At 46.7% G+C, this 25,276-nt stretch overlaps 1 protein-coding gene across 3 annotated transcripts; it reads right to left on the bottom strand.

Moving 5' to 3' along the window:
• Positions 1 to 992: 992 nt before the first annotated feature.
• On the bottom strand, positions 993 to 24,603 carry LIMA1 (LIM domain and actin binding 1). 3 transcript variants are annotated; one of them, XM_082298953.1, is made up of 12 exons: positions 24,544 to 24,603; positions 23,908 to 23,968; positions 21,070 to 21,204; positions 19,065 to 19,110; positions 16,693 to 17,091; positions 12,346 to 12,457; positions 11,155 to 11,315; positions 8,764 to 8,868; positions 6,785 to 6,842; positions 6,394 to 6,506; positions 3,335 to 3,468; positions 993 to 2,943 (listed from the first exon to the last, which is right to left on the bottom strand). In XM_082298953.1, exons 3-12 carry the CDS (start codon positions 21,186 to 21,188, stop codon positions 1,941 to 1,943), a joined length of 2,250 nt encoding a protein of 749 aa, XP_082155079.1. In that variant the 5' UTR covers positions 21,189 to 21,204; positions 23,908 to 23,968; positions 24,544 to 24,603; the 3' UTR covers positions 993 to 1,940. The 3 variants fall into 3 exon arrangements, with proteins under 3 accessions (XP_082155079.1, XP_082155080.1, XP_082155081.1); XM_082298954.1 differs by having other exon boundaries at positions 12,346 to 12,454; XM_082298955.1 differs by lacking the exon at positions 8,764 to 8,868.
• Between the last annotated feature and the right edge of the window lie 673 nt (positions 24,604 to 25,276).

Raw genomic sequence — 25,276 nt, 5'->3', positions numbered from 1 at the left:
GGAGCCAGAAATGGAAGTGAAAAATCCCTGCATGTCCTTATTTCTTTTGCCAGTCCTGTTCTAATCCCTCTTCCACACGCTCTTCAGTCTGAGAGCAAAAACTGCTCATTTGAGTCAAGCAGGAAACCACGGACACACAGTGTCACCTAGTGGGGCACCAGAGCCAGCCCGGGCTGGCTTCCAGTAGAAGCACCGGGAATTCACCCATCTTTTCCCCTCCATTTTTATAGATGGAGAGCAGCCCTGGGGAGAAGGGTTTTAGGTGCTGGTGGGGGAGAGCTGGACGTGCCCCAGGAACCCCCCGAGCCTGGGCTGAGGCCCCTCTGTCCTGCTCAGGTGAGCTGCCTCCAGGCTGGAGAAGAGAAGCTTTGGGGCATCTAATTGTGGCCATCCAGTGCCTGAAGGAGCTGCAGGAAAGATGGAGAGAGACCTTTTACACGGGCCTGGAGTGCCAGGACAAGGGGTAATGGCTTCAAACTGCCAGAGGGCAGGGATGGATGGGATATTGGGAAGGAATTCCTTCCTGGGAGGGTGGTAGGTCATTGGGATGGATTTCCCAGAGGATGCCCTGGATCCCTGGAAGTGCCCAAGGCCAGGTTGGACAGGGCTTGGAGCAACAAGGTCTAGTGGAAGGTGTCCTTGCCATGGCAGGGGGTGGAATGGGATGAGGTTTAAGGTCCCCCTCAACCCAAACCATCCCATGATTTCATGACAATTCTTTAAACACTGCCTCTTTGTGCAACAAGATGAATGCAGACTTCAATTATAGTGGAAACGACCAAACTTTATTGAAGGTTTTGTCGTTAGCAGAACTGTTAAGAAAGCAGAATATTTTACACCTCAAGAATTGTTAAGATCTAATTCTCTTGAGAATACAGTACAAATAAAAGCTAATAAAAAAAAAAAGGGCCTCCTCCCCCCATTCAAGATTTTATTATTTGTAAAATAATGAAGTCAAATTAAAAAATGTTCTAATCTTCAACACTGGCAATTGGAAAAGTGTCACTGATTCCAGAGATTTTTGCAATGCAGCACAATTTCACAGCTGTAAGGAAAAGATTTATGGCAGCTTGATACAAGTAGGATTTCAGAGTTGTCAAAAGGCCTTAAGAATCTTATCTGCAGTTTTAAATGATGATGAAGAACTCCAAGTAAAAAAAGAAATGACAACAAAAACAAAACGAACAAAAAACTCCACTTCAAATGCGTGTGAAATGCAGAAGTAATGCCCTGCGGGCTGCTCCAAAGCGTTCACTTGTCTTTTGCAGAGACCTGGCAGCCAGCACAGCTCCTGGGAAAGCACTGAAATACACATGGTCCAGCAACGGGCACCATTCCAGTTGTGCAGGGACTCCTCAACTGATCACAGGCAGGTTTGAGACAGAAATTCACATTGCACTCAGTGTAGGATGCTTTAGTTGTTGGACACTACACACAGAAATGTTTTTATTATTAAAAAAAAAGCCCAGTTGTGCCCTTTCCATGTATTAAAGTGCATTAAGTGACCATTTTAAAGCAGGCCAGGAAGTCCCTTTGAAGTTGGTCCCTAAGCACTGCAGTAGCATTTGTAGTGGTTACAGGTGGTGTGTTCCAGAGGCCCTGTCCCACACCACCACAGCAAGTGCAGTGGAATTCCATAAATTGTTAGTGAAATACCTATTGAAGCTCAAAGGGAGAAGACAGCAGAGAACAGCTCTGTTCTCGTGCTGGGGACAGACACTACCTGCTGAAGCCATCCCACAGCCAGACGCTTGTTCCATGCACCTAAAGAATTTGCAGGCTTCCAGAGTTTTCTAGCTGAGATAATTTGTACGTAGATTCCCTTAACACCGATGTGCAGTGCAGCATCACTTCATCCAGGAGAGCTGTTCGTTAAAGCTAAAAATACCCATTTCAAAAGGCCCAGCACCTTGCAGCAAGTTTTCTAGTAAAAGGCCAGTTTATTCTTCATCATCATCTTCATAGTAGCGATTCCTTTTGATCTGTTCTTCCACAGATAGATCTTCCACGTCTTCACCCTCCCAAAACCCAACGTCTTGGGATTTGCGATTCTGGTTTGGACATGATTCCTTTGCAGTCACGACATTGGCTAAGCTGGAATGTTTAGGAGAATTTGGTTCAAGGAGTTCTTCCTTTGGAATTTCTGGCTCCTCCGTAGCATGTTCTTCCTCATCTGTGTCTGCATTCACCTGGCCATTCTCTACAACGTTATGCTCTACTGTTTTGACACCAGACAATTCCCGTTCTTCCTCCACATTTTTCTCCCCAGCGTCCTGGATGTTCCTATGCTCAACCTTCTTTTCCTTTTGCTTTTTCTCTATGACAACCTCTCTCTCCAGTTCCTCACTCCTTTTCAAGGTATCTCTCTCTGCCTTAGAAGGAGACAGTGAATTCTCTGTTTTATGGCCTTTAACAGATATTGTTCTAAATGAGGCTGCGACTGTAAAGGGGCGACTTCGCTCCTTCAGCGAGGAAGATCTTCTTAACTTTTTGAGATCCAGATCCACATCCTCCTGCACATCTGGCTTGGAAATCTCTTCTTCTGGAGGCCACTTGGGTTTAAGTACTTTGATGCCCTCATCTAAGGCACTTCCTTGGATACTTTGGTCAGACGGAGGTGGCCAGGCAATCCTGAGCTTTTTTGTTTCTGCTGGTCTTTCTTCTCTTTCAGGAAGAGCTGAAGCTTTTGCTTCCATACTTGCTGCCAGAACTCCCACTTTTGCAATCGGGGCATCCTCTACTCCTGGGCTTTGTGGAGTTTCTGGTGCATTTACACCATGGACGGTTTTCTCTGGGGATTCTTCACATTCAGCTTTACCTGCCCACAATTCCTTATGCTGTTTGTGTCCAAAGCCCTCATCGTAATTGCCTTTGGACTTGAAGAGCTGATTGAAGTGAGGCTTGCAGTAGATGTTCCCACGCAGAGATGCGTACGTCCCGAGGCTGTTCAGGAAACACAGATCAAACGTTAGAGCTCAGGGCCACTGACACGGGTGTCTATTTTAGTTGTGTTACAGAAGAGATTCAATTTCAGTCTTCCACACATTCAGAAAAACAAGCTTACAGCCCTCAGGGTTTGTATGGCTCTTTCGAGGAATTCTTTATAAAGCCGGACATTATATTTTTCCCCACATAAAATTACATTAAGAGTTTAAAAACGGCATCAAGTGCACCAGGCACTGGCAGAACTAGGCCTGCGTTACCTCTCCTACACTCCTGCACAAATCACTGGATTATGGTGACTTCCAGCTCAGCTAGGCCTGAGCAGCACCTTCCTCAGCTGCAAGAGGAAAATACACTTCCCAGAGGGCAGCCAAGGGAGCAGTGCACGTACCTGAGTTTGCTGTTGCAATAGGAACAGCGGAAGCAGCTGATGTGAAACACCTGCTGGTTGGCAAAGAGCCTTTCCATGGGGTACACGGTCTTCTGACACCCAACACAGGTTTCCTTCATTGGCAACTGGAATTTCTACAGGGGGAAGAGAAAGTTTGTTAACGGGAAAACACATCAACTGCTGGGGACTTGGCAAGAGTTCATGCACAGCTTCCTGAGCTCTCAAGAACTGCAGAGTCACTCTCTAATTATGGTGCAGCGGGGTCTGGTGGGCAGCAAGAAGCTATGACAGGCCCATGGGATTGCTGTGGCTTGACAGGGAGCCAAGATTTCACCCCAGTGAATCCCACAGCTGAAGCATCACATGCTGAGCAATGGTTGGGAAAGAACAATGAGAGCACTAAAACTGAGCCAGTTCCCCAAAGCTGTCTCATTCGTTCCTGCAGCCCCAGTTTTTATTGATAGGAGATTGATGAAACATTCCAGTTGATTACAGTCCGTGTGAGACATACCAAAATAATAAAAACCATGCAGAAAAAGAGAATCTCGAAATGGTTTGGGTTGGAAAGGACCTTGAAGGTCATCTAGTTCCAATCCCCTGCTACGGCCAGGGACACTGTCCACCAGAAGAACTGGAATAGCCTCAAAAAGTGCAAGGTGGGAGAGGAAAGGGGTGAAACAGGCTGCTCAGTGGTTTGAAATTATCCATTTTTGTTAAATCTTTCCTCTCAAAGAGGAGGAAATAGTCTCAGCACCGATACAACAGCAGGAAACACTCCTGACTTCACTTGTAAACAATTCCAGCTCTATCCCAAAGAAACAAGAAACTACACTCAGGACTTGCAGCCCCCCAAACTTGCTCAAGACTCAAAATGAGCAGAGCTTTGAGGTTAAACAGCTAAAATTCTTATGTGCTTACTGAATTTCCTAAGGGGTTAGTGCAAGGATAAACTTGAGCACTGAGGAGTCGAGTGTCACTGCTGTGCAGCAACGATCGCGCATTTGTTTTTCAACAGCATCAAGGAAGCAAGAACATTGTCCATGAGAAAAGGTCACTGGATGCCATTTACTCCTTGAAATCTATTAACACTGGCCAATGGGGAGGACACTTTACAGGATAAATTAAATAACACAACACTGGCATTTTGAGGCTCCATGTTGATTGCAAATGATTTAGCAGCCCAGGCTCCACTCTGAAGTCTGCACAGACATACTTATAGTGTGGCTTTTCCGTGGGAAAGAATTACCTGCTACAAACTTACAAAAAGCTTTACGGAAAAATCTGATGGCTAAAGAAAAAACAGGAAGGTCAAAGGAAGACATAATCACAGAAATTTATTTATAACAGTCTAGAAACAATGGTTAGGAATGAAAGTTCCAGTGTGTAAGGGCAGATTGCTGAAGATGGAGCCAGCTCAAGTCATTTTGTCACCACCATAAAGTTTGCTGCCAATTTAATTCCATTTTAATATGTATTTCAGGGTTTCCAGGCATTGCTTGAAGTTACAGTAGGTTAAAGTTCCAGTGATGACAGCTTCACTAACAAAATTCAGAATTCCTTTTGAAAAAGAATCCAAAGTTTCTAGGTGCTGCCTAAACTCTGAATCTCGAGTCACTAAATGAAATATCAAAAAAAAAAAAAGAGATTCAGTGATGCAAACAACAATCTGATCACCTGTGCTTGCCACATGGAGCAAGGCAGCAACAATTTTCTTGCCCATCAAAACGTTTTCTCCCTGAAAGCTCAGTGAGCTCAGTGATGGCATTGGTTTTGCATGGTGACACAACAGTGCTGGCATGGGCTTCTGCAATCACATCCCCATCCAAGGAGAGGAACTTACTTGCATACAATGAGCCCTATGTCTGTGGAGAGGCGTTTTGGGCTGTGAAGAGACAGAAATTCCTTTCCAGGATACTACAAATAGAAACTACAGGAGGAAGATGAGGCCCAGTAAGTATAAAAAGGACTTGAGAGAAAGCTGAGAGTTGAGCTCACATTAGGAGGGAAGCAGAAGGCAGGAGGAGAGGTTAGGAACCAAGAACAGGAGACAGAAGCTGGAAGAGACAAATAGGAACCTTGCATGAATAAACAGCAGCTTCTATCTCACAGTGCAGCATCTAAAGCAGTAACTGGGCAAAAGGCTAAAACGGTTTTGATAATATCAAGAGAGCAGAGAGCACCAGGACATGCAGGTTGTGTGTCACAGACTGGGACCACACAACTCTCACTGGCAGCTCAAGTTTCCCATACTGGCATTTCTTCCCTGGCACACTGGGAAGCCACATCTCCCCAGTCTCTGAGCTCAGGGCTGTTCCTCCCAAAGATGGGGAAAACAACAAAAGCCCAGTTGTTTCCTCAGGAGTGAGCCAGGAAGTGTGTGGCAGCCGAGGGAATCAGCATCCCAACCCCAAACAACACACGTGATGAGCAAGTACAGCCTGACCGAACCATCCAGCACTGCCATTTGTTATCTAATCAGATTAGCAGCTACATCCCTGTCCCAAAGTTCTCCATCTGCTTTTTCGCTCCCTAAAGAAACTGTAACATCAAAGACTCATTACTCAGAAAGCCATACCTGATTTTTATGGAGTCAGGCACCACAGTGCCCTCACTATAAAGTTACTACCAGTTGCAGTTACCTTGGGAACAGCTGGAAGAGGAGCAAAGCAAAGTCCCAGACCGATAAAAGCTCTGGAGATCAGTACCAGGACCTCATCTGAGACCATCCTCTGCTCGAGCCCTTCTGCCACACTGAAGAGAAGCAGCCCCTCTGTCTTCAGTGTCGCCCACACTGAAGAGAAGCAGCCCCTCTGTCGCAGGGCTGTAACAGCGACAAGCAACTCCCCCCCAGTCTGTGGGGAAAACCTGACCGTTCTGAGGTGCTTTCCCACCCCGAATTAAAGTGTCCTCACAATCACACTCTGATGAGGATGGAGCAGGTATTGATCCAGTTACTGCCAGACCTTTATGCTTAAGCACATTTAGGCTTTTCAGTATTAAATAGGGACAACAGTTGGTTTTAACCTTCACCAGTGCTTGAGACTAAAGAGCTGCGTTACCTTCACGGCTTTCGGTGGGGAGGCCTCTGTCTGCCCAGCTGCTTTAGCACCAAGGTTCTGCTGCTTTGAGCTGACATGTTTCTGAGCTTCTGCCTCGCTCTCTGACTGTCCAACTGAGGAGCAGAGGAGGGAGAAAAGGCAATTACAATGGCTTTAAACCGTGGGCAGCTTATGCTCACAAGACCCACGAGAGTATCAGTTCAAGTTAAACAGTGAGGGAGCTACATTTAGAAGTGTTCAATCAGGGCAACAGGAGTTAGAGATGTTTTAAAATTACAGCTGCAAATGAACTTCTAAACAGGAAAGCAATTCTTATAAAGTCTGTGTTAGGCACAGGACAGATTTTTAGTACAAGACAGTTTTTATTAATTAATCATTTGATAGGGCTCACCATGGCCATCCTCCAGCAGACCAGAGTGCAAAGACAAGCTGTTCTCACCTACAGAAACCTGCAAGAGAAAATGAGACAATGAGAACCTCTGACCTTCTGCGATCTGAACAATCATGGCCCCAGGAAAGCACCAGGCAGTCTGAGCACCGAGACAGGGAGAGACCTGAGGGGCTCAGGAAAGGACTCCTTGTTTTTGAGGCACAAAAGGCTCCAGCTGACGGTCAAGAGAGTCCTGGCTATAAAGCAGACACCCTCACAGGGTTCACACACACAAACATCAGATTTCTGTTTCTTTGTACACCTTTATTAACCCTCAAATCTCGGTTGATTTGCTGAGGTTCCTCCAAGGTTTTCTCTCTTACAAATCCCTTGACCCCAAGCAGCACATTTACTGGAAATCTCATGGCTCCCTCCAACATTTAACCAATCTCTGACATTTAAACATTCAGCAGAGACTGTGCTCTTGGGAAAAAAAAAAAAAACACCAAAACAACCCCCAAAATAAAAAAGAACATCTGAATTAAAAAAAAAAACCAAACAAGTTAGTAATTAAAAAAGATTAAAAACTGGAGAAACTGGATCTAAACCAGTTTCAAATACTAAACAGAATCACAGCATTGTTTAGTTTGGAAAAGACCTTTAAGATCATCAAGTGCAACCATGAACAAAACATGCTACAGATAAAGCTCTTGACATATAACTCCTTATTAAACTTGGCACTATTGCTATTTAATCACTGAGGAATTAAAGTACTGTAAACAAGATTAACTGCAAATCATCACTAATTCACCTTAATGATTGAAAAGTCCGTTGCAAGCAACCGAAATTTGTAAATTAACGAGGTAACGAGGAGGCAAGTTACACGTATTAACATCCTCTGGTCTGCTGAAAACAGAGCTGTACCCCACTGTCCTGGGCAGAGCATGAACCTGTTCTGAGACTGCTGAAGCCACACACGTCTGGCTACTGAATGTGCCACGGGTGCAGTGTGAAAAATGACAGAGTGAAGTGTCTTTTGTTTCCTTTTTGCCAGAGGATTCCCATTTCTGACATTAACGACAAGCAGCTTTAATTAGGCTCATTTCCAAGTTCACCACATCCCTTCCAAAGGACAATCCTGGCTCCCAAACAATGCTCTATTCAGGTTCTCGTTGCACCTGGACACCTCAACAAGTAACACTGCAATTACAGCTGAATACAAGAAATTTTATTCAAATCTTCCATTCACAACAGGGAGATATTCTGATTTAACAGGTGGTCTTTTAATTAACTCACCTTGGAGCAGGAAGCAGCCTCGAGCAGTCAGACATGAAGCTGCTCAGCTGTCTCTGAGGAACAGCTGAAAGCAAAGATTTGGCCCCTTGCCCAAGGAAGGCTGAAAAGCTCTAAAAGCCCTCCTGGCATTAAGCTGCCACGTGTTCAGCCTGGATGGAATACACAGTACCCCAATTATTATTCAGCTACTTTTATCCCGTCTGCTGTCCCCAGTTCAGGGAACAAATGCTTGAGTCCAGTTTACAGAGTCTCAATTATAGCTGAAGCTCAAAACCAGGAACAAACCCAAACTGCCATTCCCAGTTACCCTAAAATTTAGCCACTAAATGCAGAAGAAACAGTGACAAACTCCTTTTACTTGGGTCATATAAAGTTGCTTATGGGTTATTTTTTAATTGGTGTGGATTTTTTCGTTTATAAAAAACCCACCATAAAACAAACCTACCAAGACAGAAAAACTCTCCCAGAAAACTTCTCTAGACATTCTCTTCCACAGACACTTGCTAGCTTATAATTCAGAGACAGACTAAAAAAAAATTTTTAAAAAAATCAGGAATTTTGCAGCATGTAACCAATCTGCATCAGCTGCTCACGTTCGATTCCCAGATGGCATGTGGGACACGGAACCAGTGTATCAGCTGTACTTCCACAGCCAGTTCCACTTAAAACAAAGCCCTTGATCTCCACCAGAACGGACATCTTACCTTCTCCCCATCCTGACAGGAATTGGAGTCCTCAATTGGTGCCAGATTCTCCTTCTGCCCAGATTTGTAATTCTTGAGTTCACTCTCACTGGCTTGAATCTCACTCTATAGGACAAAGCACTGGAAAGGTGACAAGTTCTTTTCTCCTAAGAAAATATGTGCTTTCTATTTTTCTTGAAATGTTTTGAAAACTGTTTTTTGAGTACATGGAGTGATAACTAAAGGAAGGGCCATAAAAATGTATAAACACTTGTTAAGTGACATATTCTAATGAGGGAACAGGATTGGGCTGTAGAATTTTACTGTGCTCTAAGGAGGTAATGCCAGCGTTTTCCTGAACAACCCTTTTCTTCCAAATTCCTGTTTAAAATCAACTCCTAAATATTCCCTGCTCAATCCACATCTCCCTTTTCAAGAAATGTTAACTTTTCACTTGGAATGACAAGTATTTCCAGACAAGCATTGCCTAAAGTACAGTGTCATTCCTAAATACAATTTGACATAAAAGCAAATCCCACATTTGCTTCAATTCTAGTCAAAACCCTGACTCTGTTTTCCTGAGATTTTTGTTCTTAATAGACTGACTTAAGACTTTCACAGAAGGATCTTTCAGACTTTAAAACCAATAAAATCCAGTGAAACCTCGTGTTTCTTTCATTGCCACAGGACACAAGATCATTGGAAGCCTCGTGCTTTTCACAAGGCATCTTCTCTGTGACATGAAAGACAAAGAGCCACATGCCAGCACCAGTGTCTTCCTGCACTTGGACACAAGTCTCCACAAAACCAACCACATCCAAGAGGTTTGTAACCGAATGTTGGCATTTTCATGTTTAGATCTCTGTATCTGCTGCCCAGCACCTTTCCCTCCCCTTCCTGCATCCCTTGCAACACTGATTGTTCCTCACCCCTGCTCGAACCAGGTGTGCATCAGTTTTAATCCAGGCCTTATTACACCACAATGCCCCAAAATAGTTGTTCCCAAGACAGATTCTGGCTTTCCTTTGTAGCCCAGATGTGAGAAGGGCAGCACAAACACCACACTTCCATATCAAGAAAGCCCTGGTTGCTTTGCTAGCAGGGGAGAAGAAGATCCAAAGGTTAGGGCTGCTCTTGCAACAGTGGCACTGCAAACGGGAGCCCCTGTCTGCTCTATCTTAGGCTGCCCTCGTCCAAGTGCCAGGTCAAAATGAGAAGAGATTGTGCCCAAACGGGGCATCCTGAGAGCATCAGGGTGGACTGACACTAAACCAAGAGCATTGGGGGGCTGCAAACAGGAGCCTCTGGAGAAATGGCAAATCTCTTGCCATCAGGACAGAATTTAGTGACTCAGTCAGCACTCTGAGCCCCAAACTGGAAAAGGCATCAGGAAATGAGTCCAGGAGGCAGAAATGGGCAATTAGGTTAATCAGATTTGTTGCAGTGGCTGCAAGGACTTTCCATTCATGCAGGGAAGGTTTTACTGACCCTCCTCCCACAGCTGGAGAATCTGGCCCACGTGCAGATGAAATTCAGGAATCATTCGAGCTGGGAAGAGGCCCTTGGCTCTCTACAGAGACTCCTGGGAAGCAGGCGCTCCTCTGAGGGAGAACCAGCACTTCGGGCTCTCATTTCCAGGGCAAGTTTCCCAGCTTAAGAAGGCCTTTTCTCTTCAAATCTATCACTCTGGTTAATAAAAGTAATGCTTGAGCAATATAAGTTCCCACCATTCAGCAAAAGTATCAGAAACTTCCAGCAAATGTACCTAAGCAGTTTTTAACAAAAGCTGAGATTCCTGAAACCTCCTCAGCTGCAACACTTCATTAATTGTTCAGTTCCTGATCAAATATTTGCAAAACAGGCAGAGGTTCATTCACTGCAAGAGTCTAATTGGATTCAGAGAGTGGTGAGAAGTCCTGACAGGAGATGAAAAGCAAAGTGAGGAAAAGCCACTGGAGATCCCAAAGCTGCAGGCCAAGAGATCCAAGTTCTGAGCACTGTGTGACACAAAGTCACTTCATCTTGCCGTGCCTCAGTTTCCCCACAGCTTAGAGCTCATGGAAAACATGGAATTGAGTTGAGTTTTCTTTTTTAAAGAAAACCAAGAAACATGCAGAGAGCTACAGACACTCAGAAAGAAAAAGAACATCAACTATGCTTCAGAAGGACTTCGGTCAGGGTGCCAGCAATTAATCCCTTGGAAAACTTTCAACATTATTCCAGGAAGATGCAAATATACTTATTTCTTCCTGCAGTATGTAGAGACAACTCTTCATAAGAAATTACTCCTATGGGCACAGAACTGTTTTCCAAAAAGAACAGCATTACCCTCAAGCAGCCTGCTTTCCGTAAGATCATCTTTTCAGTCTCAGGCTGGGACAAAAATTCACTTCCACACAAGCCAAGACTTACCATGGGAATGATGCCTGAGGAACTGCCCTGCTTAGACACAGCTGCCTGGTACTTGGCCAGCCTGTCCTTTATTGACGTCTCAGATAAACGGGGCATGTCCAGGTTCCTCCTGGTCTCTGCCTTGTCTGGGCTGACTCCTGGACTGGTCTCTACAAGATACCCTGGTAAAAAAAACCAAACATGAATAATGGATAATTCTCAGAGCACTTACCAAGATCCTTCTTGGGGAGAATAAACATTGCCATTCTCTCCAGGATCATGCCAGTGAGGACACAACGTGTATCAGTAAGGAGTGAGAGCCAAGGGAACGGCTGGAGATGTGTCAGGGAAGGGTTAGGTTGGATATCAGGAAAAGGTTCTTCCCCCTGAGGGGAGTTGGGCACTGAAAAGGCTCCCCAGGAATGGTCAGGGCCCCAAGGCTGCCAGAGCTCCAGGAGAATTTGAACAATGCTCTCAGGCACAGGGTGGGATTGTTGGGGTGTCCTGTACAGGGCTAGGAGTTGGGCTGGATGATCCTTGTGGGTCCTTTCCAATTTAGGATGTTCTATGAGTATTTATAATATCAGCTATTCCTTGAAACCCCAAAAGACTGCAAATGGTTTGCTAGAAAAAAGTCTCCAAACAGATAAAAATACATAATTTTGTTTAAGTCAAAGCTCACAGTAGCTCCCTGCGCCTGGCCAGGGTAGGAGGGATGAGGACTGAAGCAAGGAGGAAGAAGGAACATTGACTGTCTGTTCACTGTTTCCTAAATTAGCTTGACTATTCAAAGTAGTTCTAGGATTGAGACACAGGGAAAGAATGGGTTGCATTCCTTAACTTGTTGGTTATTCCCTGTGCCTTGGTTTCCCATGCTTCAGAGTGGAATGGTTTAAAACTCCCAGCAAGGCTTCACTCATTAAATGGCATGCTGGTGGCCATTGCAGCTGGAAGGTGGCTGCATTTCCTTCCATTTTGGAAAGGCAAAAGTTATTTCATAGAATCCTTGAGATTGGAAAAACCCTCCAAGACCAGCGAGTCCAACCTCTGACCGATCCCCACCTTGTCATCCAGACCAGAGCACTGAGTGCCATGTCCAGTTGTTCCTTGGCCACCTCCAGGAAAATTTCTATTGTATTGTATAAAGTAGATTTAGCTCATAAACAAAAACCAAACCAACCCAGCCAAGCCCCAGCCCCGAGGTTTCCTGACCTGCTGTGCTGTGGCTCCTCTCTCCTTGGGCGGCATCGCAGTCCTCCGAGGAGAGGCTGTTCTCTGAAATCCTCCTGCCCAAGGCTGCCCTCCGTGGCTCCCGGGGGCCCTGCTGGGGACACACCCTCCCATCAGCTGCCTGGACACACAGGGATTGCTGTGGGTAATCCCTTAAGAGGCACAGGTGTCACTAGCAAATCTGCTTTACTGGAATAAACAAGTCTAGCAGGTGACATCTTATTTAACCAATATAAAGTTTGATCACAGAGTACCTGACCCTCTGTCACCTGGAAAACACTTTCTTAGAGAGGTCAGTTGGTGCCCTTTGGCAGCTGTCTTGGTTGAAAAGGACCACAAAGATCAGATTTTTAGGTTGTTCCCACTGCATATACAAAACTTCAGTCTAGATTTTTACGTTTTGTGCAATTTCTGTTGAAGCCAATAGTCACAGTCATTGTATGACAATTTAAAATCAGAAGAAGGATGCAAGGAACCACTTATCCGAAATCTGCATTCATTTTCAGCCACGGAAAAAGGAATTCATAGTTTTGTAATAAAAGTTATCTAGAGTTACTTGTTTTGATTTGGATAGTTCATGCATTTGGTACCAAATAATTCCCTAATTAGGTCTGATAAGGCTGAAGCTTAAGCAGGAGAGTGTTAGAGATAAATATTCTCGGATCCCCAGGATAATCACTCTCTGCTGCAGAGCTGGACAGGGTGTCCTGTAGCACCACACAGATGCTCTGGCTGCCTCAACCAGATTTTATTCTTATTTGTTGAGACCAGCTCCTCAGAATCTAAATCTCAGTAAAAGAAAGCACAAAAAGAAATTTCCACAGCTTTGATAAAAGTTTGTGAGCACAGGGTTAAACTGGACTCCATCAAGGTAGGATGTACTCACAGCTGAAAGTCAACCTATAAAATCCTAGAAGGTGCTGGACCTTTGTTTCCTCTCTAGGAAGAGTTAAATCACAGATGGAAATTCAGATTGAGGCTAGTGCAGAGAAAAAGGTTTGGCAAGATGCTCCAACCACACATTTCCCCCCAGATTTTCTTATTTGCTGGTCACCAAACTGAAGGAAATTCCAAAGTTTTATTTTCACAGAACTGCAGTGTAAGATAATCACTGTGAAAAATCAGGCTGCTTTCCATACAAACAGCAACTTCACCAGGAAAGGAAAATGCAGCTGGAAGACCTCTTTTTCCATTAGCACGGGAAATAGTTTCTATTTCTGTGGTTTAAGACTTTGGTAACTTTTCTTACTGGAAAAGAGCTTTAGCTCTGACAAGTCTTGCACTGACCAATAAGCTCAGGTCTGGGAGTGCCTGCACACTTGTAAAGACTTGCAGAGGACTTTCATTCTGTGAAAACTATTCTTAGATGATCCTTATTCAGTCAATGTCCCCTTTAACATCACCCTGAGCCCACGAGTCTGGGGCTCTTGCAGCTCAGAAATTCGGGGTCCAAAGGGTCCAGCAGGAAAAGCTCAATCAGCAGAAGCAGCTCGAGAGATAAGGAGTGCTCCAACTGCACCACTCCAGAGCCCTGCCAGCTCCTCCTCCTGCCCTTTGCCACCTCACATCCACAGGTGTCACAACCTCACCTGAAGGGCCCTTCTGTGGGTGAGCTGCAGAACACAGAGAGTAAAAATCCCAACTACCAGAACACAAAAGCTTTAGGGGTCAGGGATATTTCAGTAAACCCACAAACATTCAGTAAATCTACACATGTCCTACAAATATGTGTAGGTTTTATATCAACAGTTTTATCTTAGGGGGAGGAAAAAAGCAGAGTAAAAGAAAAAAAAATGTTTAACAGAGGGGAAGATGAGGGACTTTCCCCACCACATCTGATGGACTGACCAATTGCAGGGAATCAGCAGGATCATGGCTTGTGGAAGGTAACTCCTCTCACATGGACGAAGCCTCCCAGGGGTTTGTCACTCTTTGGCTGGGCCACAATTCCCAGGGCACAGTTTCTGCTGCTTTGAAAATGTGATAAAATATTCCTCGTTTATGGAAAGCTCCAAGTTCTCAGACTTGGGCAAGTGCAGAAGCACCAGGAGCACAGGTAAAGCTTTGCCTGGGGCACAGAGCTGGGCAAAAACCCAAATCAAAGTTACACCTATTTCATTACAAACCATCTGTGTCAGACATGACCCTGCCACGAGGTCACCTACACGCCACAGCCAGGTTTTGCCTTAAAGGAAAAGCACAAACCAACCTGGAGACAACTTTTTCAGAAGTGTTGCAGATCTGATTCTCCTCCCCCTCGGGTGTGCTTTCACTATCACTTACAGGAAGAATCCTTTGGACATCAGGTCTTTTATCAGTTCCAGTCTTTGCTTAGTGCTGAGCAATCCAGGCTGCTGTGCCTGCCCCTAATGGGATTAGGGCAGTTTGTTTCCATGAAAATGCAATAAAAGAAGATCTGCCTCCTATCTATTGCAGAAGACAGAGCAAGATTTGAGTGAATAAATGAATAAATGATGGGATTTTACCTATAATTCTGAAAATGAGAGTAGGTTTGTTTGGAGTGGGAGATGGAATCAGGAGATCCAGGCTCTAACCTGGATCCCTGCCCCAGACCTGCCCAGCAACCATGAAAGTTGATTTATCAGCACTGCCACGAGCTTCCAGCCGTGGTGCTGCTTAGTTCACACATAGGTTTTGCCAGCAAAGCTCTGACAGCACCAACACATTAAATCTTCAGTAAAGTCCAAGGAAAACTGCCATCTCTCAGCTGAATTTACAGTTGGACTCAATGATAGAAAGGAATTTTCCACCAAAACGGTTCCACGAAGCCTCGCTCAGGAAAAAGCACAGGAAATAAGTGGGAGAGGCAACTACAGAGCTGCAGTGCTGTCGTGGCTCCCACCTCACCGAGCCACACCTGGGTCCCCACAGCGTCCAGCTCCCTCCACTGTACTGACTGACACCATCCTCCCATCCACAGATCAATTCCCAGAACGAGGAATTGAATTCCAAACACGCCCCCTCTCCCCCACACATCTAAACTTCAGAACGTTCCTTTTCCCTTCTGCAGTAAGGGTAACAGATTAACTGGGAATAGGAATTCTGAACCGAACCCGACCAGTTTTGTGCCTCCTGGATGGTGTTTACTGCGTTTAGTTGGTTTTCAACAGTGTTTGAATTGCTAAACTTGACAAACTATCAGTTTCAGATTCACTCAGCTCCAAAACAATTTATTCCCCAGGCTGAGATAAAGTTACTCGAAGCCCATCTGCAGAACTCCTGGAGAACCCTGAGTGATTAATCCTACAGCAAGAGTTCAGGGAAGGTCTCATATCATGACAAAGACTCCAAAAATTCAAGTTGTGAAATGACTTCACACAGACCCAAAATTCCCTTTAACACCGAGCTGCTCCTCTGAGCCCTAACTTGTTACATATTAAAACAACTTTTGTCCAAAATGTGTTTGTTTTAGTCAATACTGCAAGAAAACCACCCGCAGTAAAACAAAGCCAGGAGGAGAGGAAACTATGAGAAAACTGGAAAATCCACCAGCATCGAGGCCTCGGGACTGTGTTGCAAGTCCCCAGCATATGCAACTCATTTTGGAGTTAAGCAATTCCCCCCGGGACACGCCGGCTGCAGTCCACATGCGGGATCAGATTTCATGAGCAGTTGGAAGAAAAATGCGAGCCCTGAGCATTTGCAAGTCAAAACTAGTGAGGGCAGGAGCTGCTCTGGCCATCTCGGCTTCGTTTTCCCCCAGTGAGGATTTTTTTTTTTCCCGATAAGAAATATTTTGTAAGATACAAAGATGAGGGAAGAGCAAGGAAAGGATGGGAGTATTTCACTGTGTGTATGTGTGAGCTTGCGCGACTCATACTGATACAGATATCAAAAACTCTCACTCCTTAGTGCTTCATCTCAACTGCAACAGTCCTGATTGCTGAGCTCACTTCAAACAGTTACTTGCTCTTTTATATATTAAAAAGTACATAAATATCTACATATGTATTTTGTGCAATTCACATTTTCGTAACTCGTAATCTTCGCACGAGACACAAACAATCCCAACTCACTTTACAAAACTTAATAAATTCCATACTTATTTTCCCCTCTTCCACTGAACCCTATCAAAAGCAAATTCACTTTACTCCAACGAGCAATCACAAGCTGCCACAACTCCGAGCACCCTGCACATATTTGTGTGGCTCGAGTAAGTTACTAACACCACGATGTTCTGCTTTCACTAAAACAATGAACACAATATTTGCAGAGTCAATAGTTGGAGCCACTCCCTCCCGGGATTTTCCTGATGCCGCGGAGGCAGCAGCTTTAGCTTCTCCAAGATTTGGAGGGACAGATCCTTACCTTGGCCTGAGGGGCTTCACCCTTCTCGAACATCATCTTGAGCTTGGTCAGGGGCACGTTGTACTTCTCGATCCTCCCCGGAGACTCCGACCTCTCGCTGGCTTCGGGCTTTTCCATTTCACGGGGCTCTCTCACACAGTTTTCCATGCTGCCACTCTCCCGTGAGTGGATGTGGGGCTCTGTGCTGTCAGCAGCGGGACACTGCGCCTGGCCAGAGGCAGCTCCAGCCCCCGGGGGTGGCGAAGGGGTGCGGCTGGTCCCGACCTTGTGCCTCACCTCAGCGCAGCTGCTCCGGACCGTTTCCTTCCCAGACTCCGCTCCCAGCACCGGATTCTCCCACTTCTTCTTCAGCACGCTCAGATTCCCCCTCGTAAAGTGAGCGGGCAGGTTTTCTGTGTTCTGCAAGGAACAAGGAGTTAATTCGAGCTCTCCAAAGCACTTCCTTTCCATGCAGGAGGAAGCTCAGCAACGATCCCCGCTCCCGGCCAGCTGTGAATAGTTACAGCTGTGCCACATGGAGAAAGCATCCAGGATAGGGAAGGAAGGAGGGGGGAGAAGAGAAAAGTCAGGAGTAAGGCAGGAAGTGAGCAAACAGGAATGGCCTTATAAGGCAAAAGGGAGTCAAACCCCAGGAGTTAAATGCCACACAAAAGACCTGAATCCACACATGAAGGAAATGGGACTCAAATCCACACAAGGAGGGCCTCCAGTCCCAGAACAAGGAAACAGGAGCACAGGCGGCCACAGGAGAGGCTGGTGTACCAAATGCTGCAGTGTCTTCAGAAGACAACAGCCATCAGGCCTTCCAAAAGCTACAAATTAGCTCCCAGAAACCACTAAATCCTTGGAGTTACCTGTTCCTGCTCTCGGGTAACAGCAACACTTCAGCTCCCAGAGACCTGCCCAGGATTTTACACCACACAGCCAAAGCTCAAGCCAAGCACTCACAACAAACATCCTTCTGCTCCAGTTTAAAAATAACCAATAACTTGCTGGGATTTTTGTTCTATTTCATTCAGCCCATTGAAAGCACCGATGGGGACACGCACACGGGTCACTGGCACTGCCTCACTCCCAAGGGAAGGCCCGGAGCAGCATCACCTCACATCCAGCTGCTTCCCAGACCAGCTCTGCCCCCAGCAGTTCCCTCTCCCCAGAGCAACAGCCCAGCCCCTGTTTGAGCCATTCAAATCCAATACCTGCCACCATTGCATGTTTCCTGTCTCTCCCTTACGGAGACCACTCCAAACTCATTGCAAGTGGAGCAGGGCTGCCAGGCTTACAGGAATTAACTGGGATTAGCGGCTATATTAGGATTTAAGTCTCTCACCCTATTACTCTTCTGGTCACATTTTGAATGCTGCTTTGCAAATTGACTTGAATCCACCTACACTTCAAAAAAAAAAATCAGCGTGTTTGCTGACTACTGAAAATAAAGTATTAAAATTATAAGGGAAGTGTTGTAATGGAACAGAAATACTGGAAATTGTGTGGCACGTTCCTGCGGGAACACCTCTGGAATCCCAGCATGCTTCCTAACACAAGTCCCTCCTGCATGAGACTTGCCTGTTCCCTGATCACAGGAAGATTGACAGACACAAGCACAAGCAATGAAGAAAATTTAAGACTGAAAAGTAATTTTTAGAATGCTTATTTTATCTCACCTACATCCCAAACAGCAAAGAGTGGCTCCCCAAGCATTAAAGAAATCAAGGCAGCAACTTTCCTATAGATCCTGAAAATACTGGCAGTGCTTTAAAATACAAATTACCCCGAGGACCAGGACAAAGCCCTGCAACCTTCATGCCTGGTATGTCAGCCAAGGTTCCCTGACCCCTGAACACCTAAGTGCAATGGAGTTTACAGGAAGGAATGTGGGGCTGTAAGAGAGCCAAAAAGGTTGGTGCTGCCTCATCCAGGGGCATTTACAGCCCTGGAAGTCACTTCAGAGAAGATCCTACAGCTCTCAAAGACACATTGGATTTCAGGGAGGCTTGGAGGCTCCTTTTAAGCACTTTTAAATTTAGTTAAGAAAGGGAGAGGCACCACACAAGTGCCTCCAGCTAAGAACAGGAGGTGGGTATTCCTGGCTTGTGGTTAACTCATTTTGCCTTTTGCTTAGGAGAGAATTGGTGATTCAACACAGCTTTGGGCAAGAAACTTGACTTCCTTTCCTTTCCTCCACATTGGGAAAAAGCATGGACCATGAAGCAAATGCAAACCCTATATCTAAGCCAGGTTTTCTGTAGGACACACAGCAGCAATTTTGATATTCCAAAAATCAACTGTCACAGCAATATTCATGCGTGATCCATCCTGATTGCAGGCTGTGCTTATTCCCAAGGAAACAAACACTTATACAAAACACTTACACTTCTCTTCTTCTCAGCAGCGGCTTCTTCAGCAGCTTTCTGATACCTTTGAAAGAGTGAAAAACAAACAAAACCCAAGTTTTAACCAAAATACTGAATGCTCCTGAAGACAGCTGAGATTTTTCTTCCCCCACCAAGGGTTCTGTGCACTCCCTTCAACTAAAACTAGAGGCTGGACCAACAGCAGCAAATAACACAAAGCCAAGTGACAGACACATTTTCAGTCATCCAGTTTACAATAATAACGTGCATTCATATTTTTCATTCCCTAAGCACTCTGATCCCCAAATAGAGACAGTTTACCTTGGAATAGCTGCATTGTTTCCGCCACCCAGCTGTCTGCTGTGCCCCCTTGCAGGAATAACTCAGCTCTTTATAGAGCAGCTGCTGAACCAGAACAAATTCCAGCTTGGCATACGCCGAAAATCTCCATAAGTGCCAGGGGATTTTACTCTGCGGGCTGGGAACTGCCCCCATTCAGCACTTGCCTCCTGGGCAGCTGAGCCATAGTGGCAGTGGGATGGGTAATCACAGCCCTCTGGAGATAAGCCACCCTGGATCATGAATCAAAGTCCTTTAAGGAGCTGAAGGAAGCTCCCAGCAACCTGCACTGTGCTGGGTGCAAGTCCCTGCACAGTCCTCACTGTGCAAGATGATTGCACTTGGCCTTTGAAATATGAAAATTAGTGACAAATGTTGCCACTCTGCCTTTCAGAGAGAAGGAGCCCAGCATCTGCTTGGGCAAAGGGTGTTTCTGTTTTTCTTATCTGTGGAATTCTGCTTTTGACACAACAGTGAGTGTGTTACAGGCTGTTGCTGCTCTCTGAGCGTAAGCTCCTCTTTAATCCATGCAAACACACTAACCCACATCTCTGCACTATAAAGGGTCTGAATTTAAGCACAACGTGCTGAGACAGTGATGCTGGAGGAAGAGGGATCACTACTGGAGGAAGAAACAAAGAGGAACATAGATGAAAGTCAAGTAGCACCTGGAAAATGACGATGAGGAGTCCCAGCCCTCGCCCTGTGAGTCAGCCCAGCATGGGGCACTTTTTGAGTCTCTGCTGTTGCCTTTTGTGTCTCTGACCTGACAAAACTCATTACATGGGATGGACAAAAATGTTTTCACATACAAATATTTAATTAACGTCATTTTAAAAAGTCACACTCTTCCCTGCAGGCATCAGGGCGGCAAAGCCAGAGAGCAGGACTGTGGTTTTTCCAAGGAATGACCCCACCTATGTAGAGGGACGCTACTTGATTAAGGAATAGCAGTTTGGATTACTTCCAGTAAGCCTTTTTCAAGGGATTATCAACATTTAGCAAGATGACCAGGTTCTGTAATCAAGCTTCAGCAAGTGAATAAATTACCTTAACAAGGTGGTGACAGCAAACAGCTTCTCCCTGGGCCAGAGATCCAGAGAGGAACTCTGGAGCTGTGGGTGTGTAACTATCCCACTCCTACAGATTCCATAACGCTTGCCCCACACTCAAGATCCAAATACCCCAAAACTTTGTTAAACTATTAATGCAAGAGCCTCGGAGATTCAGTTGCCCAAATCCCATTGAAAACCCCAGCTGTAGCCTATGTAATTCCTTAAGGAAATAAAAGCCTTTCCAGGAAATGCACTGGTTACTGCCACTCAGCTTTCGCAGGGTATACAATATTTATAGATTGAGTGTAACCCTTTATCTGTCTCTCAGAGAAAAGGGAAGCTTAATATTCCTTTTCTACCTACGTCAGGAGAGCTTTAGGCTGGAAATCAGGAAAAGGTTCTTCCCCCAGAGACTGGTCAGGCACTGAAAAGGTTTCTCAGGGAATGGTCAGAGTCCCAAGGCTGCCAGAGCTCCAGAAGCATTTGCTCACCGCTCCCAGGGATGCACAGGGTGGGATTGTTGGTGTGTCTGTGCAGGGCACAGCAGCTGCGAGCACAGCAGTCCCTGCCCAAGGTACCAGCTGTCACCTACACACACAGCTGGTGCTCCCCGGCCCCAGAGCACTTACTTGGAGAACCTCTCTGCGAGGGCCGCGGACTTGTTCTTGTTGACCAGGGAAAGCTCTTTTGCAGTGATTTTCAAGGACTGGGACGTCCATTGCCTTCTATTGAATGGGGAAGGCTCCATCTTATCTCCCAAATCCCTGCTCAGGAGGAAGGAATAGTGTCAGCAATAGGAACTGGGAGCAGAAAAGAAGTTTCACAAAGTGACTTGCTCCTGCGTCCCTATTCAGGTGCTCCAGCATCCCAGTGCCACCAATCCTAACCCCTCAGGATCTCATCCATCAACTGACTTCAGAAAGGCAGCAGATGACAGTTATAATTTCCTCTGCAAATCCCATAGAGATGGTGCCCTGATAAAGCCACAGGCACAATGCTGGGGGGGGGTGAGAGCAGTGGGAGCCGGCAGAGTGACATGGGAGCTGTGGACATGGAGGATGCTAGAGTGACACTGCTATGTCACACACACACACGAGCTCCAGAAGCCCAAACTGCCCTCACTTGTTCCAGTTTCAAACCAAATGTGCTGGCATTTATGTAAGAGGGTTTGAGTTACGAAACTTAAGAGGATGTAATTACTATACAAACATTTTTCATTCACTCTTGTGTTCGGTCTCAGCACAGCAGCGTTTCCTCTGTGAGCTCAAACAAGTCTCGTGTTCATGGAGGCAGCTGTGCCCCTCCTGTTGCAGTAGTTACCATAATATCAGTTAATAGTATTAATTACCTAAAGAACAACTCCAACCACCCCATCCTGCTGGAAATGGGAAGAGATTTTGTCCAGCTTTTCACCACAGAAGCCAACAAGACTATATCAGATTTATTTTCTACATAGTTTTGTTTTGTGGAGGAGGAAAGGAGGGGAGATTAATTTAAAGACTTCTCTGATAAGACAAAAATAAAGCCTGTAGGGCAACGCCTTTCCCTTTTTCCTCTTTTCTTTTATCCCTAGTCCCATGTCACACAATGCCTGTGGCAAGGGCACGAACTGACCCTGCAATTCCAACTCCAGGCAGGCTGAGCTCTTCCTTGTATTTTCCATTAATACCTTTAACGGATTTGCAGAGTCACGGAACTCTGGATCCAATCTGAGTCCAGGTCTGCTGGACAACTGGTCACACATAAACAGAAACCCCCTCTGACAACGTGGTGTAAACAGTCAATCAAAGGGAGAAAAGCCAACGTTTCTGAAATCCTCACACATACAGAATGCACCTGCTCAGAAATGACAGAGATGTGGGATTCTGCAACACCTCAGTCCAGGAGAATTCAGGGGCACAGACAGAGTTTGGCAGTTCCCAGTGCTGGAATGGGAGCCCTGGCAGCAGAGAAGCCTCTCCAGTGCTGCTCCCTGCCTGGAGACACAACAGGTGGCAGGTGAACACGTCTCTGTCCTGGGAGATGCAGTCAGGAAGAATGGGCCTTTCTCTCACATTCCATAATTCCCCCATGTCCTGGAGAGAAGGGCACGCCGTGACAGGACGTGTTTTATCAGGACAGTGATTTTGGTGGAGCTTTCGGACGCGCAGGTTGAACTATCGCTGCAAACAAGCGACGCTGGTTTTGTGGGGACGATGAAACACACTGAAACCACTTATCCATGTTACCTTTCCAGGTGCAGCTATCTGCAGCCTCAGCCTCTGAAAGGCACACAGAGCCCCTTCCAACCAGCAAGGGAAACCTAAACTGGAGTTATTTTCTGAAATTCCTGCCTTTTTGAACACACTCTGCATCACCAAGTCCCCTGTAAACCTCCATCCAGGCTGCACTGAGAGGAGAGGGCTCTGCATTTGACTGGCCTTTGACAACAGCACAAATCACCATCTACAAAGACAAAGGATCTCATTTCCACCTTCTACCTTTTAAAAAAATCATATTTCATACACAAATAAAACCAGTATTTCTGTGACTGCAGGATACAGCCCCTAGTCTCGATCCCCAGAATACACACAGAGAGATTACAGATAGAATTTCCTGCTGGAAAATCCCCAAAAAAATAATTCTGTCCATGTTAAAGACCAATGCTGAATGAGCCATATCATGCCACAGTTTGAACTTTGTTTTATGACTAATCTTGAGCCAAAGGGAGCTCACCTGAGGCCCCGCTGCAGTTTAAATGGCCTTTCACAGAGCAGAGTCAGTTGTGCCCAGGAAACAGGAGCGGGGCATTCATCAGAGCTCCCCTGGCACAGGGAACAGGTGCTCATTGACACACGGAAGGACAGTTCAGTAAAATACTGAGAAACAAAACTGAATGTAGTTGTTCAGAAAATAACCCTGCTCTGGATGCCTGAGCATCCCACTGCAGCTCCAGCCAGCCCTGTTCAGGGCTGCACCTTCTCCCTATTGAGTTTTTCCTCTTTCCCTGGCATTCTCCATCAAAACCACAGGTACATTGAGTTAATCTGGCCTGCTAAGGCAAAAATCTCTTTATAAAGGTAGTACCTGCTGCTGGGACATTCAGCTGAAAAGAGAAGCGGCATATCTGGAATCTCAGTTGCTAGAAATGACACGAAGCAGAACTCTGACATGCCTTGAAACTTGTGCTCCCACATTTTTATGCCATTCCACATTCTTAGCACTTTCTCATTCATTTACAGTTTTGGCATGGTCAAGTATCTCCGGGCTTTCTCTGCTGCTCTTTCTGAATGGTTTATTCAGAGTAATTTCAAAAAATGCATCTTAAGATTTAAACAAGACTATGAATGCTCTGCCTACTGCAGTGGAGACAGGTTCTGTGGAAGGTGGCAGAGAGTGCAGAGGAGATGGAAGAGGAAACAGAGATGCCAGAGATGTGCCAGATGTTAGGGAAGGACTGTGATTGAGCCACAACGCATCAAATCTACCTCCAATAACTTTATCCAAGAGTTTAACAGCAGAACGTAAATCCCTCTATCTGGAAAAATCCTGAAAAAAAAAAAACCAACTTACTAACACTTGCCCAAGGTGGAAGTGGCCTATTCTTCTTTACAAGTGGCTACAGGAACCGGCCACCCGCGGGCACCAGGCGCCAACCCCGGGCACGAACCCGCCGAGAGCCGGAGGCAGCGGAGGGCGCGGCCCCTCACCGTGCCCCGGCACCCACCAGCCCCCGGCCCGGCTCTTCCCGACGGTCACGGACCCCAGACTGGGCGGGGAGGCAGGACGGGCCTCTGCCACTGAGCCCCGGTGCCCCCGCGGGGCTGGGCACGGACGCCCGGAGCGGGGCCCGGGTTCTCCTCGGACACGGCCCCGCACAGCCCGAACTCACCCGCGGCCCAGCGCCCGGCCAAGCCCCCGCGGTGGGTCCGACTGCGCTGTCGGGGAAAGTTCCAGCAATCCTGACCCCCGCCCCGCGCTCTTGTCCCGACCGAACCGGGGGGGGGGAAGCTCCCACCGCACCTGTCCCGGCCCAACCGGCGGGTCCCGGCACACCTACCCCGGCCCAGCCAGCAGATCCCACCGCACACCTGTGTGCCCTCTTCCCTCCCCGCCCCACGTACCTGTCCCGCCGGAACCAGGGAGACCCCACCGCACCTGTCGCAGCTGAAACAGCGGCTCCCACCGCACCTGTCCCGGCCGAACCGGCGACTGCACCTCCGCGCCCGCCGCCGCAACGGGCAGCGCCCCCGGCCCCGCCCCGGCCCCGCCCCCGGCCCCATTGGCCCCGGCCCCGACCGCGCGGGCCACGCCCCGGCCACGCCCCGGCGCCTCGGGACACGCCCCTCGCTCGGCCCTGTCCCCCCTCGCTCGGCTCCATCCCCCCCAAACCTGGCAAAGTGAGAGGGGAATGAGGGGTCTCGGAGCTGGGGCTCGACCCCGCCGTGGCTCCCGAGGGCTCAGGAGGGGCTGTGCTGGGGGAAGCTGTGCCCGTGCCAGGTGTTGGGGTCTCCTGCAGCTCTGATTTGTTTGAAAACAAAAAAAAAAAAACCTGGGTTCAGCAGCCGAATGAGACACCAGGCATTCCTGAGATATAGAACATCCCTGTGTTCCTTAGCAAGACACCAGTGCTGCTCCTGGCCAGCCCTGTAGCTCCTAGAAGAATTCATCTGAACAATTCATTGTGTTTCTTTAGATGTTTCTCTTTCTTTCCTCGTTATTCTTCCTAATGTGTCAACTACCAAATTCCTGACTTAAAAAAAAATTGTGTATATTTGGTGCTCCAGCTACTTTCCCAGCTGCAGGTCTTGGATGTTGACATTGTCCCAAATTCTGGGCTGTCCCAAATTCCTTGGG

This window comes from Coloeus monedula, assembly GCF_965178545.1.
Source record: "Coloeus monedula genome assembly, chromosome: 30".
Classification (NCBI taxonomy): Eukaryota; Metazoa; Chordata; class Aves; order Passeriformes; family Corvidae; genus Coloeus; species Coloeus monedula.
This window is presented reverse-complemented; position numbering and strand designations above follow the sequence as displayed.